A 21,638-nucleotide genomic window follows, 5' to 3' on the forward strand; every position below is an offset into this window, starting at 1 on the left:
AAGTGGGCCATATGTGAGAGGTTTCGGGATTTTTTGTATTATTCCCCACCATTTACAGTCTATACTGACAATAACCCCCTTACATATGTGCTAACTAGCGCAAAGTTAAATGCAACAACTCAGAGGTGGGTAGCCGAGCTAGCGGACTTCCAGTTTGTGATTAAGTCCCGGGGAAGGTAAATGGAGACGCAGATGGCCTATCACGTATGCCTTTAAATATGGAGCAGTACATGAGCAAATGCACGCAAGATGTTCACCCTGATGTAATGCAATGTGTGGCACAAGCAGTCAGTGTAAAATCTCAAGAAAATGAGCCATGGCTTTGCCCAGTGACCATTTCCACTCTCATTAGTGAGGCCGATCAGGAAGTCAGCTCAATTGCTCAAATAACAAAGACTGTTTTAAAAAAGGCTCAAGAGGAAGATACTGTGATAGGAGATGTTTTACGTTATGCGGAGTCAAAACAGTGGCCAAGAAATGGAAAACAGCTCAACAATAAAGTTGCAGCCCTAGTCAGAGAAAAACACAAACTACAAGTGGGAGATGATGGACTACTCTATAGGAAAACAACATCTCGCAACCAGCTTCTCTTGCCCCAAAAGTTTCACAAGCTAGTGTACAAAGAGCTCCATGAAGACATGGGCCACTTGGGGGTAGAGAGGGTAATGACTTTGATTAGGGAACGCTTTTATTGGGCTCATATGCAGAGAGATGTTGAACACTACATCACCAAAGTGTGCAGTTGTTTGAAAACTAAGCGTCCCAACAGGCCGACGAGGGCACCACTAAAAAACATTGTCACCACCTACCCATTTGAACTCGTGTCTATTGATTTTTTACATCTGGAAAGATGCAAAGGCGGATATGAATATATCTTAGTCATAATGGATCATTTCACACGTTTTGCTCAGGCCTACCCCTGCCGCAACAAAGCTGCCCACACTGCTGCTGGAAAAATATTTGGGGACTTTGTACTCAAGTTTGGTTTCCCCGCCCGTCCTCACCACAATCAGGGAAAAGAGTTCCAAAATAAACTGTTTGCAAAGTTACAGGAATACAGTGGTGTGCAGGGGTCACGGACAACGCCGTACCATCCCCAGGGAAATGGCCAGGTGGAACGGTTCAATCGTACTTTGTTGGCTATGCTCAGGAACTTGCCCCAAGCAGCAAAGGCAGACTGGAAGTCCTCGCTGGCTAAGGTGGTCCATTCCTACAACTGCACGCGAAGTGAAGCTACGGGTTACGCGCCATATTTCCTGCTCTTTGGCCGTAGTCCAAAGCTGCCGATTGACTTAATGTTTGGCCTTGAGACAAAAGAACAGAGTTCCTCTCACCAAGACTATGCTGAAAATTGGAAGGCAAGAATGACTGAAGCTTACAAACTGGCCTCAAAATCGGCAAACAAAGAGGGGTTGAGAGGCAAAGCACTTTATGACAAAAAGATTCAGGGTGCTGAGTTACTCCCTGGATCCAGAGTACTGGTCAGAAACCTAACAGAGAGAGGTGGGCCAGGGAAATTGAGATCATTCTGGGAAGATCGAGTGTATGTAGTAACTCAGAGGAAATATCAAGACAGTCCCGTGTATGAAATCACACCGGAAAATGGCAAAGGACGCATCCGTATAATGCACAGAAATCTGCTGTTGCCATGTAATTTTCTCCCTGTGGATACTGTGGTGCCTCCCGATAAAAACTCAGGAAAAACAAAAAGAGATACAAGGAAGTTAAGCCATGTTGACACGAAAGACAGCTCAGCCGAAGAGGATGAAGACGACTGGTACGCCATAATCGGACTGCAAGCTGGAAATGACGCTCAAATCGACAGTGAACTGAGGGCTGAAGCACCTGAGTTTTATCCGGACAATGACATGACTCAAAGGGACAACAATGAGACGGATGACGACACAAGAGTGCAACTGGCAGCAGAGTACGACACTGCAGTGGCACCAGATGACCCGGCTGGGACGGACATGGGCCAGGGTGATGTGTCGTCAGAGTCCGGCTCCAGTGACCACGAGGGTCCTGCCCACATCCCAGCAAAACAGTATCCTTTCAGACAAAGAAAAAAGAGAGTGATATTTACCTATGATACATTAGGCCAGCCTCGCCTTTCGCACGTTTAGGAATTAAAATGGTTATGTCTAGAGATAGTTATTGCTCAAAGGTTATATGTTTGAAGTAAATGAGCAATGTTTACTACATTTGTTTATATGTTACCATTAAGGTCTTAAAAAAAAGGAGATTTCAGTGTCTTAATCTGGCAATTGTACCACATTTGGTTATTGTAGTGGGATATGACTATGTTAAGTACCTTACTCTCAGGAAAGATGCAGATACTCACTATGGTGAGAGATGCGGATGAATGTTATCGTGCACAGAGACATCTTCTGCCAACATGCAGTGTGGAAAAGGAGATACACGCTGTATTGTGGACTGTACCCAGTTTTGCATCTTTGTAGACTTAAATGTGCTCCTGACTCCTGATTAGTACTATCCTGCTTACATGTATTGCATCGCTGCCAAATGTGGACTGTTTATATAATGTGCTTTTAAGTTTTATAATGTCGGGTCGACATTTCATTTTTGAGGGGAGAGTGTGGGAAAAGAGACATTTTTGGTTTATTAATATGGATACCCCCCACATGTTTTATTTTTCTAAGATATGATTAAAACTGTATTGTATGGAAAACTGTACTTAAGGTACTTAAAATGTCTTAATTACTCATTCAGTTTAAATGCATGCGATGTTGTGGTGGTACCACCAGGAGGCGTTCGCCTGTTTTGAGTAAAGGAGTGCGCTCGTGAATAAGAGAGCGGACAGAGAGAGACACGGGAGAATGTAAAGCTGTAACCATGGATGTAACACGTTGTTTTTGCCGTGACTTCTGTGAGGAATAAATGGAGAAGCACTGAACTCCGACAAAAGTTTCCTCCTCTTCTTCTATAAGTGCAACACACTCTGTGATGGTGTTGATGTCCTTCCCATGTGGGCCATAGAGTTCACTCCAGACAGTGGTGCTGAAGCAGTCCCTCAGAGCCTCCTCGCTCTCAGCAGACCACATCCTCACCTCACGGGACACCACAGGCTGCCTACGCACGATGGGTTCATACACAGGCCTCAGATGTACAAGGTTGTGGTCCGAGCTGCCCAGGGGAGGGAGGGGGGAAGAGGAATAAGCCTCCTTGGTGTTGGCAAAAAACAAGTCCAATGTTTTATTGTCTCTGGTGGGGCAGGTGACATACTGGGTGTATGTTGGTAGAACAGAAGAGGGAGAAGCGTGGTTAAAGTCACCAGAGACGAGGAAGAGAGCCTGTGGGTGCTGTCTTTGCAGCCTACAAGTGCAGGAGAGCAGTGCTTCACAAGCATATTCAGCATTGGCAGACGGGGCCACATAGACTGCGATCAAAATCACATGTGAGAACTCCCAGGGCAGATAATATGGCCTCATGCCAATAGCCAATAGTTCAATATCCTTGCTACATAGCTGCTCCCTCACTGTGCAGTGTTCGGGTTTGGACCAGCTCGTGTTCACATACACCGCCAGACCTACACCTCTTTTCTTCCCGCATTCTCTCGTTCTGTCCGCCCGCAGCAGATGAAAATGCAAACTCACTTGATTGTACTAATGTATAAAAGCACTTATTTCTGTCATTATTTTGCTCATTTATTCACCTTTAAACACACTAAGATTGCAAATGTCGACCTGGGCCAAAGTAAAATGATAAACTGATTCAAAACACTTTATACGTGTTATATTTCTGGATCAAAACACTCCCACCACCATTTCTTTCTAAACTTTCTGCTCGATTTGGGATTTACTGACCAAAGTGTGGATCTTTGTCAATCTCCCTAAATCTACCGGCAGCACTTTCCTGTGATTCGTTTAATTATAAAGCCGAACGGAACAAACATATAATAGATATAAACTGAGGTTCGTTCGGCCGTTGGTCCCGAGGTCGAGCTTCACCGCTGTTGCCGCGGAAACGACCTGAGGAGACATCCACGGCGTTAATAATACGATGAAACGTGTTCAAATTGATGTAGTGAAGTGCAATCCGCTCTTGGGTCATTATTGATGAGGGGGCCGGGACAGAGAGATGAGGGGGCCGTTCTTAGGGGCCGTTCTTACCTGGCTCTGCCAGGACAGAGAGATGAGGGGGCCGTTATTAGGGGCCGTTCTTACCCATCTCTCCCAGGACAGAGAGATGAGGGGGCCGTTCTTAGGGGCCGTTCTTACCTAGCTCTCCCGGGACAGAGAGATGAGGGGGCCATTCTTAGGGGCCGTTCTTACCTAGCTCTCCCGGGACAGAGAGATGAGGGGGCCGTTCTTAGGGGCCGTTCTTACCTGGCTCTCACGGGACAGAGAGATGAGGGGGCCGTTCTTAAGGGCCGTTCTTACCTGGCTCTCCCGGGACAGAGAGACGAGGGGGCCGTTCTTAGGGGCCGTTCTTACCTAGTTCTCCCAGGACAGAGAGATGAGGGCCGGGTTTGGGTCGTCATAAACGGACCTGCGGCGTCTGAATCCACACGTCTGCAAACACACATTTAAAATCATTGTTTTTACCGTCGCTGATGTCGTGACACCTGCAGTTTACAACGTAAAGATGCACTAAGTAACTTTCCCCTCGACTCATCTCAACATGTCCCACAGTATGGCTTTAACTCCGCTCACAGAAACATGCTTTTCAAGTTCATGTTTCTTTGTTTTCTGCCATGGAAACACTTGTAATTAAATAAAAATAATAAAAACATGTTTATTTCCATACTGTGTAACATTCAAGGCCATCTGTGTACAAAGTAGGGCCCGCGGGCCAAACATGGCCCTCCAGGAGGTCTAATTTGGCCTGCAATAAATATTTTTGTCGTCATTTTCTTTCATTATCATTTAGAACATCCTTATTCGTGGTTTAGTCCTGTTTTAGACTGTGTTTGTTTAGTATTATTTTAGACCAGGCTTAATCCCATTATAGACCTGAAAAGCTCTAGGTTTAGATCTGGTTGACTAAACCAGGACTAAACCAGCTCTACACCAGGACTAAACCAGGACTAAACCAAGACTAAACCAGGACTAAACCGGGACTAAACCAGGACTAAACCAGGACTGTCTGTAGACGTGTAGCAGCGCCTCACCCGTGTTGCACCAGCTCGTATTTGGGCGTGCTGTCGGACTGTGAGTTACTCGTGGCCCAGCAGGAGTCTGTTACCAGGGTGATGAGGCTGTGGTCCAGACCTGAGGTGTCGAGCTGGACCCAGATGGTCTGGTCCAGTTGCAGCTCGGTCTCAGGCAGAATGGGGCGAGTCCGAGCCCAGTCCAGGTAAGACTTCATGCTCAGGTTGTAGGACCAGGCTCCGGACACGATCTTCTGCACCACCGAACTGCACACGGAGAAAACAAGTATTATATAGAGTTTTAGTTAAATATTATCATTTTTAATGTGAATTCTAATGTATTTATTGGCCTCTTTTGTACTTTGCTGTGACAATATTACAATTTCCCCATTTTGATATTTAAAAATAAGTCGATTTCTCTTGCACCAATTTATAGATTCATTTAATTAGTAGAATTTGGTTTATTTAGAGTAGATGAGCGAGAGAGTTATTCCATAAATAAAACAGCAAACTGAACTATAACATTGAAAATAAACGTGTTATTACTTACTTAGTCATAAGATTTAATTATTTGTTTTAGTTTAGTTTGTATTTGTAAATCTCACAAATATAATGTTTCAGAAATATGGTAATAATAATTACCATATTTCCTGCACTATAAGGCGCACTTAAAAGCCTTAAATTTTCTCAAATTAAATCTGTACATAGACCATTCATTGACAGTGCGCCTTATAATCCAGTGAGCCTTATAGTGCGGAAAATACGGTACAGATCTCATGCTCATAACTCGGCACAGAGCTGATTAGCCCTGAGCAGCTCTCAAACGTTTTCTCTGTGTATGAAGAAGAAGTGAATTGTCTGCTCGCGGGGGCCTGACCTGTCCCTGATGCGGAGGGCCACGGTCCTGAGCTCCGGTTGGCTGTAGTAACAGGAGAAGTCCACGGTGAACTGGTCGTGGCGCGTCACCATCCCGGTCTGGTTCTTCATCCGGATCGAGTTCTTGAAGACCACCTGACTGTCCTGGGTCTGCCACACACGTTCACCACAGTTAAAGCCACAGTGTGTAACATTCACGCTGCAAAGAGATCCAGATACGGTCAGTATTATGAATCTGAATTTGAGGTGAACTAACTAGATGACTTTATGGACTCACTTCTCATTCAAACACAAATTATTTGCCAATGGAGTAAGAAAAAGTACATTTACTTTGTACAGTGATCCCTTGCTATAACGCGGTTCACTTTTCACGGTCTCGCTGCTTCGCGGATTTTCATCATGCATTGTGTTCTACATTCTGATTGTCTAAACAGTCTCTCCGCGTCTTCTCTACCTGTGTGTCAATAACGTTATGGATTAATATGTACACGTACGTAAAACCGCTTGCCAAATTGAAGTTTGCGAAGCCGGTGAGAGCGGCGCGTGTGAGCTTCAATGTTTTATGGAGTATTTCATTGTATAATAACTGTAAAAAAATAAAGGTTTCTACTTCGCGGATTTCGACTCCCGCGGGTTCTTCTTGGAACGTAACCCCCGCGATAAACGAGGGATCACTGTATTTACAAGTTCTCTTCTGTCTGAACCATGTGCGTAATTAAAGCCAAACTTGTCAAAACAACTCAAATTCAGACAAAGCTATACATCCATTTTTTCTCAAGACTTTTCACCATTGAACACTAATCAACCGTCAAACCATTGTCCGACAAAAAAGGATTATAAATGAGTTGTGCCGCTGGCGTCATCAAACCAGGACCTTCAGTTTGTCCCGGGACGGTTTTCAGCCAAGTGTGAAGTAGCTGGGATTAAAATCAGCAGCTCCAGATCCGAGGACATGGTCTACGTTCCCGCCCTCACCTCATGAGCTTTGGGCGATGAGCGAGAGGACACGATCGCGGACACAAGCCATCGAAACGAGCTCAGTCACGCGGGAGGAGCTCGGAGTAGAGCCGCTGCTGGCGAGACAAAACACGCCGCGTTGACGTTCGTCGCCACTGACCGTAACATTTGTCCCGCAGGAGTTGACGCTGTCAAACCCGAACTTGACCATGTGAGTCCGCGGGTCCATGTGGCCTCTGCAGCTCACGTCGTTCAGGTGGAGTTCAGAATATTTGACCCCCTTCTCGTGCAGGAGACACCCAATCAGACTCACGGAGGCGGAGTTATCGCCGCACACCGTCGGCTCACCTGGAGACGTAAATCAAGCAGGTACAGTATGTAAGTTGTGCAGTTGTGGTAATCAGGAGTTTTCTTTTGTTCGGACGAGATTTAGACATGGTTCAGTCCCATATTAGCGTCGGATTATTCGTAATTTTGTTCTGGTTTGGACCCGGTTTGGAGGTTCTGGTTTCATATTTTAACCTGGATCTGGACTAAGTGCCAGTTTACGAAACATTTCAGTCTTTATTGGACTAAAATGAGCATAACAACTAAGAAGGAAACATTTTATTAGAACCAGACTAAACACGATCCGACCCAGAACTAACCAAGATCAAAACCACAAGTAGAAATATAACATGAATATTTTGGACACAACAAGTTGAGATCGAAGATACGGCAGCCATTTTGTTCTCACCGAAAGACTTGTTGGATTTGTATTTTTCTGCAAAAATGGCGCGGCAGAGGCAGGTTTCTTGGTTCTGGTCGACTCCACAGAACTCATGCTCACTGCAGTAAGTGTCCAGGCACAGGCCGCGTTTTCCCACTGAAACAGAAACACAGAACAGAAAATCACTCTCCCACAGAGGTCCAGGGGCCAAATATGAACGGTCCGTAAAGTCTTTTCACGCTAAAGTTACTGGCAGTGCGTCATTGTGGGGAAGTAAATTGTCCGTCGATTCAATGGGAAACGCACTTCGTTAATACGTTTTCTGGTAATATATGTGTGTTTTAAGCGAATTCAAGTTGCATCACAATTGAAAAGTAATAGTATTGTTTTGTAGGGGTAAAATACAGCAGGCGCCGCTAGCATCGCGGTAGCTTGTAGCAACCGTCTGATCACTTGGTATGTGTATTTGGCACGATACATAACTCTTAACGTCTGTGTAGTTGTTGAGCCGTGCGGGACAGAGCAGCTCTTCTACATTGAAATTAATGAATCGCCCCACAGAGATCCGTTTGTGGGCGTTCCCTCAGATGCCGACAGTTATTCGATGGTCTTACGCAGCCATTATCCAGACGCTCAAAGTCGCTTTACAATTTCACGCATCGTTCATTCACTTCCTTCTCATTGAAACTGCGATTGTCGTCGCAGCTGCCCTGGGGTGGACTGACGCAAACATGACTGCCAATCCGTGCATACTGTGCCTCTGATCACCACCACCAAGGTCGTTTAGTCGGCGAAACAAATGCATTTGCAGAGGGATCGAAAAAAAAAGTATAATGAAACTTTTCACTGTTTTTTTTTCTTTTGAATGTTGGATTGAGCCTGCTGCATGCACCTCAAGGTAGCTTTGTTTCATTAATATCCGCATTGTGATTGAGTTCATGGGAGTGCAGAGCTGAGGCCCTGGAGAACTTTAGCCCACAAACCTTACATTGAAATGATTTTTTTTGTAGCTGGCTCAAGGGAGAAAGACTGTGAACGCTGTCGGAAATATCAACAAGAAATTAATGAGCTGAAAATACGGCTATTTGTTTTGGAATCTGACAAAGTTCTTCACGATACCATTCCTGTGTCAACCGATGGTAAAGAAGAGCACACTTTTTACAAGAAAAACTGCTACTTTCGACCTAAACCGCAGTAACTCTGTGTCGTTTCCAAAACTGTCTAAAAACCAGAAAGACCAGGCTGTTTCTTGGAACAAACTTGGAGCAAAGCCTAAAGGATACAAAGATAACGTGAAGTCACCTAAAATACAGCTCACAAACAGATTTTTACCACTTTTAGAGATGGAATTAAATGAAAAAAGGAAAGATGACGTGGCAAAAATACAGCGAGGAGGATCTGTCCCACGGGGCCAAGGTCACACAGATTGTTTTGGGTGGAGACGGCGCGATAAGTCACGTGACGCATGAAAAGATAAACACACATTCTTTTCTTTTCCACTGTTTCTGAGATAACGTCACTCCTTCCAAATATTATGGCTAAGCATGGAGGAGCTAAACAGCTAATTGTGCACGTGGGTGCAGTGGACATGCGGCGGGAACAGACTGAAGTTTTGAAAAAAGACTTCTTGAAGTTATTCGACATGCTTGATAAAATGTAAATCAAAACATTCATAAGTGGACCTCTTCCAAACATCGACAGGAGGATAAACAAGTTTAGCCGGCTTCTTCAGCTGAACACATGGCTGTCCAAAGAGTGTGCCCCGAGAGGACTACACTACATTGAGAACTTCTATCTATTCTGGAAACGAGAGGACCATTTTAAAGGTCCCATAACATGCAAAATCGACTTTTCAGAGCTTTTGACCTTCTTACATTGCTATTTGTGCTTCATATATGTACCCAGAGTGTTTTTTTTGATTGATTCCCGCAATGTTTAGCTATATTACAGACTATCTCCTTTCCTCGAATCACCAAACTGATGGGGGGTGTCTACAAGACCGCGTCATAACCACAGGCACGCGTCATCATATAGATATATATATATATATATATATATATATATATATATATATATATATATATATATATATAGATAGATAGATAGATAGATAGATAGATGTTGATGTTGATCTGAAGTTCTATCGTTTCTCACTCGCGCGGAGCGGCGCAGACAGCTGTGGGGGACACACTACGTCACGGGTGGGCGGGGCACACACGCGCTCTGAGACTACGTCACGGGTTGGGCGGGGGAGTCGGATCGCTCTTCGCAAGGATGGGGGCGAATATCAAACCAAGCCGTCTGCATTTCCGGGTTGGTGAGGTCACCCAAGGTCTGGGTGATATTTCTTAACTATTATGTTAAGGGTGTTGCACAACCCTTATTATTATCAATTATACACTTAGGATAGACTACGAAACGTGAAAAAAAGCATGTTATGGCACCTTTAAGAGAAATGGCCCCCACCTATGCAGAGGTGGAGTGAGGGTGCTGACAGAGAACCTGCTCCACGCTCTGAGGTATTGGACTGGGCCTGGACAGGGTCCTGAGCAGATAGTTAGAGAAGAGAGGAATGAGAGAAGAATTCCTGCTCCATCAGCCAGAGACCGAGCCAATGTTTCAACATCAAAAGCACCATAACCTCAGCCTCCACCAAAGGATTCATCAGCAGCTGCTCCACCACCACCACCAGCAAAGGATTCAGCTCCAGCTGCTCCACATTCACCTCCACCGCCTCCAACAAAGGAACAATCTTCAAAGGCCTTGGACCCATCTGTGACAAGCCCAACAACATCCCTGTCATTGCCCCTGCCTTCAGACCATCCCTGGGTTCCCCCTGCAACATCTACTCCCACTAAAGATTCATCATTCTCCTTCTCATCTCCACTCTCACCCATGGGCCTTTCCAGCCATTTTGAAAGTCTGATCAAATCAGGCATTAAGATGGCTCCACTCACGCCCAATATAGCAAGATCAAGGGCTATGTCAATACTTATCAACTCTTCCCTGCACAAGCCGACTACACCAACAAAAGCCCCACCACCCATCCCCCCTCGCCTCTCACCTGGTCCCAAACTCTCCTTGGCTACAAAAGCCCCACCACCCATCCAACCTCGCCTTTCACCTGGTATCTCCCATAGCTAGGATGCACTGGGTCTCAGCGTGGCCGGGACTTATTGTCATATTAAAAATCAAACCAACCCGGGGCCCTATGTAAAAAGAGCCCCCCCTAGTGCTATTTCTGTAGTCACATCATCACACAGATGGAAAAACAAAATGCGAGTCAGGCCCAATCTGAGGAATGTGATTCATATTCCCTGTGAAAAGATAAAGCCCAGTCTCACTGAAACTAGTCTGAAACTTGCTGTGCTAAATGTCAGATCCTTATGTAACAAATCTCTCTTAATTAATAATTTTATTTCTTCTTATAATCTTGATTTTATGTTTTTAACTGAAACATGGCTTGACAAAAACACAGGAAATGTAGTTCTGATAGAATCTGCTCCACCTAACTTTAAGTTTGAATCTGAAACACGAGAAAACAAAAAAGGGGGTGGAGTCTGTGCTGTCTTTAGAGATGAAATAATTACCCGCAGGTTGTCTTTTGGGGTGTTTTCATCATTTGAGTATGTATCCTTTAAAATGGAGCTAAAACTGTCTCCATCCATTCTCTTCATTGTTTTATACAAGCCTCCCCAGCACTGCCAACGTTTTATTGATGATTTTACTGAGATGCTTTCAGTTGTATGCACAGACTTTGATGGTTTGGTCATTACAGGTGATTTCAATGTGCATGTTGATAATGTTTGTGACAGAAACGCTAAAGAGCTTGATGCTGTCCTTGAAACCTTCAGTCTTACTCAGCATGTGAGAGGCCCCACCCACAGCAATGATTTGTTGAACTCTGTTGTTACATCTAGTGTTTTGAATGTTCTGGACACCATCGCCCCTATGAAGGCTAAAATGGTTAAGAATAAGCAGAAAGCGCCATGGAGAAACGATGATTCGGTCAGGGCACAGAAAAGGGAGTGCCGCAGGGCCGAACGGAAATGGCGCAAGTCAAAGCTCCAGGTTCAAAAAGAGATTTACAAAGAGAAGCTGAACATGTACAACCTAATCTTATATAGAAGTAGGGAAAGATATTTTTCTGAAATAATTGGAAGCTGCAGTAACAACTCGCGTGTCCTGTTTGCCACAGTAAACAGATTAACAAACCCTCCAGCTCAGCTGCCGTTAGAACTCATTTCCACATCCAAGTGTAATGAGTTTGCATTATTCTTTAATGACAAAGTTCAGGGCATTAAAAATGCTATAAATCCCACAATGCAAAAAATTACCCTAAAACCACCAAGACACTTAAAGCTAACTCACTTTGCACTAGTAACTGACAAAACTGTCCATGAGATCATCACCAGTCTGAGTTCATCTACATGCTGCCTCGATGTGTTACCCACCAGATTTCTAAAGTCTGTGCTGAACAGTTTGTTAGCACCACTCACTTACATAGTTAACATGTCGCTTCAATCTGGAACATTCCCAATGTCTTTGAAAACTGCGGTCATAAAGCCTCTCCTAAAGAAGAGCAGTCTTGATGCCGCAGTACTGAGTAATTACCAGCCCATCTCTAATCTGCCATTTTGGGGCAAAGTCCTTGAAAAGGTTGTTTACCAACAGCTCACAGATTTCCTCTTAATAAACAACTCATTTGATGTTTTTCAGTCAGGTTTTAGACCTCATCACAGCACTGAGACTGCTCTTGTCAAGGTGACAAATGACATCCGCCTGAACACAGACACGGGCAAAGCTTCAGTCTTAATTCTGTTAGATCTGAGTGCTGCTTTTGACACTGTCGATCATGGGATCCTCTTGCAGAGACTAGAGGACTGGGTGGGCATCACTGGCACTGCCCTAAACTGGTTAAGGTCCTATCTGGAAGACAGGAAGTACTTTGTTGAAATTGGTAGCTGTGTCTAAGACCACATGACCCTGACCTGTGGAGTGCCCCAAGGGTCAGTCCTGGGTCCCCTTCTGTTCAACCTCTACATGCTGCTGTTAGGTCAGTTGATACGCAGTGAAAATGTGTCCTATCACTATGATGCAGACAAGTCAGATCTATGTTTCACTCTCAGCAGGTGAATATGGACCAGTGGATTCACTCTGTCACTGCATCCAACAGATCAGTGTGTGGATGCAGAACAACTTTCTCCAGCTGAACTCAGACAAGACTGAAATAATCGTTTTTGGCCGCAGAAACAAAGAGAAAGTGTTAGCGGTCACCTCCAGAGTCTCGCTCTAAAACCTACAAACCAAGTTAGAAATCTGGGGGTAATAATGGACTCAAACTTGAACTTTAATAGCCACGTCAAATCAATAACATCAGCAGCTTTTTACCATCTAAAAAACATTGCCAAAATCGAAAATATAGTGTCAAAACCAGATTTAGAGTAGATTAGACTACTGTAACGGCCTGCTCACTGGCTTATCCAAACGAGTTGTAAAACAGCTGCAGTACATCCAGAACGCTGCTGCTCGGGTCCTGACTAGAACCAGGAATTACCATCACATTAGTCCTGTGCTCAGGTCTCTGCACTGTGTCCCTGTGGCTCAGAGAATAGACTTTAAAGCAGCTCTGCTTGTGTACAAGCCTCTCCATGGCCTAGCACCAAAGTACATCTTGGACATGTTAGTGCCATATGAACCATCTCGGACTCTGAGGACCTCAGGGACCGGCCTCCTGCTGGTGCCCAGAGTCAGGACAAAACATGGACCGGCCTCCTGCTGGTGCCCAGAGTCAGGACAAAACATGGGGAATCTGCATTTCAGTTTTATGCAGCTAAAATCTGGAACAGTCTTCCTGAAGATGTGAGACAGGCTTCTACTCTGACAATGTTCAAATCTAAGCTAAAAACAGTTTTGTTTAGCTGTGCATACGACTGAAAGGATTTTTTCTTTGCACTCTTCTATTTTGTTTGTGATTTTATTAGTTTAGACAATCAGTTGGATTGATAATTTTTAATTTAGTTAATTTTATTGTATTTCTGTTTCTGTAATTTCTTTGTGATTTGAATGCATTTTTCCTGCTGTGAAGCACTTTGAATTGCCTTGTGTAAGAAATGTGCTCTACAAATAAACTTGCCTTGCCTTCCCTTGCCTAACACACAGTAATATTCTTACTGCATAAAATAGAGGGGGGGGGCATATAAAGCTCAAACAGTTACATTTTATACATCAAGTAAGTACGGTGAGCAAGTATGTTTCAATTTGTTTAATAAGAACAAGGGGAAAAGGGCAACTGATGACGAAAATGTACTTTTATGAATGTAGAATTTGCCAAATAAAATTGTTAAATTAATTGCCATTTTCTTATTACAGTCCACATTTGTGTCACGGAAACCATAAATTATATGTTCACATTTTAATCTAAAGTTGGAATCAATGCGAAGTATTATACATTCCAAAGACGAATCCCACTGGACATGTACGTGACTCATGACGTGACAACGTGATAGGCACGTCCATGTTTAGCTCCGCCCCGCCTGGATGAGCGTGTCCAATGAGAGCGTAGAAAAAACGGTATTGTCATACATTCTGCTGCCGCTTCCGGTTTCTGGTTTAACCAATAGAACTGAACCGGAAACTCGACACGGATGTGCTCGGTCGGTCACACACACACGCACGTGTCTTTATCTACAACACACCAGCTCCTGCTCTGCGGCTGATCGGCCTCGGTAAGTCTTTTACTCATGCTAAACAAGATCCTGGCAAATAACATTGAACAGATTAAAGTGTGCTCCAAATACTTTATAGATCCTGTATTTATAATATCCTCCGCGTGGGACGTTTCACCGACCGGATGTGGGTTTAAGGAAGTGATAGAATAAAATATAACTAAAGCATAGGATTTATCATTTGTATCGATGTATAACCATGAAAGTATACAACCTCCTAAGTGTTTTTGTGTCATCATTGCAATAAAGGTCAGCGCAGATCACTGAGAAGAGATGTGGCTTTGTCCAGGCTGAATATAAGATCCATGAGGCAGAGACAGTGTGTGTGCTTAATGTAATGAAGGGAACCACACTCGGATAAGAATCAAACCATATGTGGAGTGATAAACATGTTATGTAACTTCAGACTCTAAGTATATGTCAGTATCAGTCACGCAGTGTGGATATTGATCAAATTATTGTCATGTCTGTGTCCTATTTATCATGGGTCAAGACGATCTTGCTGAATATGGGTCACAATGAACTATTCTGTGTATTTTCTGATTATCTGTGGACTAGTCTAAACAATCTTAAAGCGGACGTCATAGCGAAGGTCAGGCCATTTTTATCAGACCCAAGCAACAGCGATATATAACACAGCTAAATCGTGTGAAGAGTCGAATCTCAGCTGCAAGACGAACAACATGCTGCTGTTTTGCCTGTTTTTCATCAAATAAAGAACTTGAGAACGATCTTCGCCTCTCGCAGTCTGTACAGACTAAACTTCGACAGAATTGGTGGAGGATGCGGGTCTCTCATCGTGCTTGGAAAGGAAACATCTGAATTTTGCTCTAAACGATTCCCTTCTGGATGTCGGCTGACGACGCAGAGCGTCCAGTAACGGTTCAGCTGGGAATGATGGGAGAACAAGGACACTGAGCCGAAACAGAGACAAGAAGAGTGGAATGCCAGTTTATTTCTGACTTACAATTGTGACTGGGACATTCAACAAAAGTAAGGCAGAAACCTCTTGTATTTATTACAAAAATCTGCACATTGAAAATGCTAAATTGTTGAAGTTTGCCAAAACTTTACCTAAATTTTCCACATTGCACAAGTATGAATTTAGTGAATGTTGGCTCATTAGTTTAGACAATCAGTTGGACTGATTTAAAGAGGAGTTGGACTCCAAAACACGTTGGACGTGTAAAAGTGTGTACAATCAGTTGGACTGATTTAAAAGGGAGTTGGACTCCGGAAAAAATAAATAAAAATAAAATAAAACGTGGGACGTGTAGGTAACTAAACTAAGAAAGCTATTACTTGGCTTAAAGCACTCTACTGACAAGATAAACTACCCTCTGTGGCTAGGTGAAATTTGTATTTATTTATTTAGTTTTATTTTTTCCAAGTTTGTATTCTATTTAAATTTGTAATTCTCTTTTTTTTTAATTTATATTAAATAAATTTGTATTTAATGTTTTTTTATTTTAAAAATTTAAATATTTTTTCCCCTAAACATATTTTATTTCATTATTATTGTTATAATTATTGTTCGAATTGTAATAATAGTTATAATTATTATTTGTTTTATTGTTTTGTTTGTTTTTGAAATACCACTGACTGCCCACCCGACCCGGGGCCCTCTGCCCACCCGACCCGGGGCCCTCTGCCCACCCGACCCGGGGCCCTCTGAGGGTTTTACACAAACTGCTCTTCTCACTGGATGAAGTCCTGTATTTGCTCTTTGTCTGCAGTTTTATAATGATCACTCACGTCGGCCATGGTGATTTCATAAATACAGTATTTAGTATTATACTTTGACTTCGCAATTTAGATTCTGGGACGGAGCCCGTGGCAGCTACATGGAGGTCAGCTGTCACCACGCGCTCGCCATTGCTACCTAAATTAAAGATAACGGCGTAGAAAAGGTAGATTTTTTTTATTTTGTTTTGATTGAAATAACTTCAAATCTGGTTGACCTTGGCGCACTGGTATAAATTTGAGTGTCATGACTTCCTCTTTTTTGACATCTCTGTGTGGGGAAGAGGTCAGTCATCCCTCGTGTTTTATGTGTTATATATTGATTGATTGTCTCTCCTTTGTAATTTGGGCTGGATTTGCACAGTGGCACAACTATAATAACCACAGTATATCAAACTTTATTTTAATTGAGCAACTTTTTTTAACGTCAAACAATCTCCAAACCAAACTAATTTTGAGCTTTCCCAGTCCCTGCCACGGATTATGAGGCCTCATCCAGACGTCATACAATCCTGATGGAGCTTTATTTGAACTCGTACAAACCAGAATTATAATAAACCTGTGTTATCTGAAATATAAACCTGAAATACTAAACTCTGTGCTGTCATATAAAAAGTCACGCTTTACTGAAACTGTCACGTGACCAGTGACAAAGGCAAAGCCTCGCTTTTACACGTCACATGTTTTTTAGCAAAGTATCTCAGGGCTTAATTTGACACGCCCCCTTTTACTGGGTAAGAGCCCCGGCTTCAAATGACCCTTCACTACCTCGCGCTATAACAAACCAATACAATCGATTGAACTTGTGCTACAACTGTCGATCCACATACCGTACGTAGAAACAAAACTGAAATGAATGGGATGCGATCGGTGATGAACTTCAAATAAACGTCCAAAAACTATTTAGTGATTGATATCCAATAGCCAAAGACAAAAAGAACGTAAAGGACCAGCGTTATGTCTTCAGGCAATTCAGACGATGGTAAACGTTAAACTGACTTGACTCTAAGACATTGGTCCCCAAACTTTTTTACTCGAGGGCCACATTGGGTTCTAAAATTTGGCCGAGGGGCCGGGCCAGGAAAATATGTGTGAACTAATGAATTACTATAAATTTACATGCAAGATTTGACCTGTAACTTGTAACAAAGCAAACAAATGCAAGGCTCAATGTACAAATGCATTAAATAATGATTCTTCAGTGTGTTTGCGCTTCCTGCTTGATTGGTCCCGGTGGCCGTTTGTGGTGAATTTTATTTTCTGCGCGCCAGAGATTTTCTTGTGCACTGTGTGCGAGCGAGCAGCGCACCGAGCAGTGCACCGTGTGCGAGCGAGCAGCGCACCGAGCAGTGCACTGTGTGCGAGCGAGCAGTGCGCAGGCGCAGCTTAGAGGGAACAGTGCCATCTCTTGGGGAAATGTGGGCATTACAGGCGAAAGGTAAAATGAACGGCCAGCCACAGTATCGTGAGTTTGAATCCCGACTCCGACATTTGCTGCATGTCCTCCTTTCTCTCTCATCATTCCCCTTCTTTTCTTTCTCATTCCATCTACTGTCTAATAAAACCTACGGCCAAAAAAAAAAAAAAAAATTGATTATTTTTTTAATATAACTTGGACAAGCTTGGCGGGCCGGATTGAAAGGCCCAACGGGCCAGATGTGGCCCGTGGGCCGTAGTTTGGGGACAACTGCTCTAAGATAATCGTGTGTGTGTCATGCTCGTGTTTTCATATCAAACACCTGTTAATGTTAACACTTCATTGTCATTCTTTATTATTTTTACCACAGAAGTTAAAAGTGCCCTTTATAGTGTAGATATATTTAAAGATGTATATTTCACATTTTTGATGGCAAAAAGGCACCGTTTTCGTGGAATTGCCCTATAATATTGTCTGCTAATTGTCTGAGGCCAAAACATTGGTCCTTTTGCGTTCCTTTTGTTTTTAGCTATTTGATTGAAATCACTAAATATAGCTTTTGGACATTTATTTGAAGTTTATCACCAATTGCATCCCATACATTCAATGGATAACATTTGTCTATACCCAAAATGGGGCGGTTGAAAGCACATTCTGTAAAAAATAAGTCTGAAACCGTTTTAGATCGAGACTCCATTGTCCAAGTCTGAAACCGTTTGATACTGTTATGACCCCGAAGAGAGGTTTAACATATTTAAACGGAGACAAAGACAATTTTAAACAAGTTTATTAGGTTTTCACCAAAATAAATGCTAAATTCCGAACCCCCGTGCCCTAAAAATCACCCCAAAGTTATAAAAAGAAAGGTGGACCTGGTGGGCCAGCCAAACAGAAATAAAATAGGAGCGACAACGGGCCAGCCCCGTATAGGGCCGTCGAAGCCGGTGCCGACACCTCTACCTAAAGCATAAAAATAAGGACACACCAAACCCCCTATCTAGCCCCAAACAAAAGCGAAAATGGGACTACCGGTCCCACCAGGCCAAACAAAACAGGCTAGCGCTATTGCGCCAGCTGGGAGCAGGCGAGCCGAGTGTGTCTACAAAGCGGGACCGTAGCGGGATGGGCGGAGCCGAGCTGAGAGAGCAGACGAGCCGAGTGCGTCTACGAAGCGGGACCGTAGCGGGATGGGCGGAGCCGAGCTGAGAGAGAGCGAGATGAGCCCATCCGGTCTCCATTTAAAGGCTCCAGGTCGCGCACCCGCGGCCGGGAGCCAATCTAATGAAAAAAACTAAACAGATCATTAGACAAAACTGAACAGACAAAATATTATTATAACCAATAGGGAGGAAAAGTGCCCAAACCTAACAGATACCCAAAATAAGCCATTTGTTTAATTTGCTGCATAAACTTCTCTCTCAAACCTACAGAGACAATGTGACACTTTAGGTCACCAATTCCCTCACAGCAAGTCTAAAACTGTTGTAGCATTTACCAGGCAGTGCCTTTATGATGGTTAAATAGTTTAGTCCTTTTTACTAGAGTAAGAAGTTCTGTTCAAAAGGTTTAGATTTTACAAATATTCTGAACTGTTCTGTGACTAAAGCGAATGGTTTTGCAAAGTGAGCAATAGATTGGCCAGATCCATGAAATGGTTCATAATGTGTCAAAGCAAATTTTTTTTTTTTTGCAGTAATAGAATATTGTAGCAATTTAAAAATCCTTTTCATCTTGCACACACTGTTGCAATAGTAAAATAATTCTTACTGGACTGGTTTCAGTACCCAGTGTGACTCTGTCCAGAGATTTGAGCTTGTGATCTACTGATCATGACTTCAGAATGTTGAGTGACCTCATTTGAGTGACCCTAACCCATGACTTCAATTCCCAGCTCATGTCTGATTTGGACTGTTGCTGTTTTTTGTTTCTTTGTTTCCTTACTTTACATCTTTCTGTTTGTCTGTTCCAGATCTCAGTCACCTTATCGACTACTATGGAGCACTCCAGTGACTCTCGCTCAAAAACTCACCGCAAGAAGCCCTTTTCCTGTGACAACTGTGGGAAGACTTTTAGTTTCAAAAGTGGTCTTATCAATCACCAGAGAACCCACAGTGATGAACGACCGTACAAATGTGACCAGTGTGATAAGGCCTTTAAAATTTCAACCCATCTCTCTAGTCACATTCGGATCCACACAGGAGAAAAACCATACAGCTGTGACCAGTGTGGGTCAGAATTCTCTCAAGTTGCAAATTATCGGCGGCACTTGCTAATCCACACTGGCTTAAAACGGTTCAGCTGTGACCAGTGCGGCAAGGAATACACTTCAAAAAACAACCTCGAGAGTCACATGAGAATCCACACTGGGGAAAGGCCATTCAGATGTGATCAGTGTCTGAAGACATTCACAACAATTGTTTCTCTCAAAATGCATAAAGTCATCCATTCTGAGGAGAGGCCATTTGCGTGTGATCAGTGCAGTAAAACTTTTAAATTAAAAGCCAAGCTTTTACGTCACCAGAGCCTCCACAGAGATGAGAGATTATATAGATGTGACCAGTGTGATAAGTCTTTCAAGCAATCAGATGCCCTCTCCCAACACTACAAAACCCACACAGGAGAAAAACCATACAGCTGTGACCAGTGTGGGAAGAAATTTGCTTTATCGTCCTACTTAAAAACACATGAGAAAATTCACACTGGAGAGAAGCCTCACAAATGTGAAGTTTGTGGGTGGGCATTTGCACAGATTAGCAATTATAAAAGCCATATGAGAATCCACACTGGTGAAAAACCATACAGTTGTGACCTGTGTGGGAGAGAGTTTAGATTCAATTCCGACTTGAAGCTGCACATGGCTGTTCACACAGGAGAGAAGCCATTCAGCTGTGATCAGTGCGGAAGGGCCTATTATTTATCAAAAAACCTTAAGGTTCACATGAGGATCCACACTGGGGAAAAGCCGTACAGCTGCGATGTTTGTGGCAAGACCTTTGCATGGTCTGGTAATCTAAAAAAACACTTAGTAGTCCACAGTAAAGAAAAGATGTACAGTTGTGATCAGTGTGAGAAAAGATTTTCTCTTTTACAAAGCTTGACATGCCATCGTCAAATTCACTTTGAAATAAAATCCCACATCTGCGGGGTCTGTGGGAAGGACTTTGCAACTTCAAGTTCACTCGCAGCTCACACCAGAGGCCACAACACTGACCTCGACCAGCAAATGACAAGGAAACCAAAAAGAAGAAAGATGTGATTCAAGGACTATTTAAGATACTAACTTAATCACTGGCGATCAGACTTCACTGTCACTCTGGGCTCTATGTAGTGAGGCGGTCAGGCCACCAGATGGCACCACTATGTACCAGAAGATCTCCCTTCACACACTCATGTAACCTCTCAGTACTCTCACCCTTTCCTTTCCATTGAGTCTGTTCACTTTCTGCCTGTGAGATACTCAATAAATCAGATTTTTAAATTTAATTTTCATCGTCCTCTTTGATGCTACACACGAAGCTAACATTTGGCTGTAACTCTTCTGTTGTGGGAAATGTGCTTATTAGTCCTGTTAAATATTTATGTAAAGGAACAATACAGTTCCAGTGTAACAGACTCTGACGCAACATTTACGTCAGGATTAATCAAAATACAACTATGAGTAACATTTCAAACTCTTTTCTATAAAAAGCAAAGGCCACATGACTTAATACCTTTTCAGCACCACAATAATAATAATGAACCTGGCTTACTCTAGATCTGAATTGAGTTGTTCAACTGAATAAATCTGCAAAGGCCGTCGCCGAAAGACGTCGGAATGGTAAAAAAATGCTTCGCACCGATTGGTCGAGGTGTCACAGAAGAAGCAAAACAAATCTAAATTGTGTTAAATCCAGTGTTCAGAAAAGCAGTTTCTCATCCACAAATGTACAAAGTGCCATTGTATGTCTCCTAAAAGAGTAAAACACATTCACTCTTTAGATATTGATATATTTCATTTGAATTGTATTTCTTTATTTTGATGCTAGTTTTAGTTCCTGTGTATCAGATGTGTATTTCTTTATTGTTGCCGTCCCTGGAGAGCTCTGAAGTCGTTGGTGT

General features: G+C 43.0%; 2 protein-coding genes across 2 annotated transcripts; one reads left to right on the top strand and one right to left on the bottom strand.

Moving 5' to 3' along the window:
- Positions 1-4,454: 4,454 nt before the first annotated feature.
- On the bottom strand, positions 4,455-16,372 carry LOC140346411 (zona pellucida sperm-binding protein 2-like). Its single transcript, XM_072432459.1, has 7 exons — positions 16,342-16,372; positions 16,185-16,262; positions 7,680-7,808; positions 7,104-7,291; positions 5,988-6,136; positions 5,132-5,377; positions 4,455-4,518 (listed from the first exon to the last, which is right to left on the bottom strand). Exons 1-7 carry the CDS (start codon positions 16,370-16,372, stop codon positions 4,455-4,457), a joined length of 885 nt encoding a protein of 294 aa, XP_072288560.1.
- LOC140354747 (uncharacterized) lies at positions 14,272-21,023 on the top strand. Its single transcript, XM_072439975.1, has 2 exons — positions 14,272-14,380; positions 19,510-21,023. The coding sequence occupies exon 2, from the start codon at positions 19,534-19,536 to the stop codon at positions 20,794-20,796; it is 1,263 nt and encodes a 420-aa protein (XP_072296076.1). The 5' UTR covers positions 14,272-14,380; positions 19,510-19,533; the 3' UTR covers positions 20,797-21,023.
- The last annotated feature ends 615 nt before the right edge of the window (positions 21,024-21,638 follow it).

This window comes from Eucyclogobius newberryi, unplaced genomic scaffold (genome assembly GCF_026437365.1).
Source record: "Eucyclogobius newberryi isolate DKJ021-1_F unplaced genomic scaffold, fEucNew1.0.hap1 SCAF_11, whole genome shotgun sequence".
NCBI classification, from domain to species: domain Eukaryota; kingdom Metazoa; phylum Chordata; class Actinopteri; order Gobiiformes; family Gobiidae; genus Eucyclogobius; species Eucyclogobius newberryi.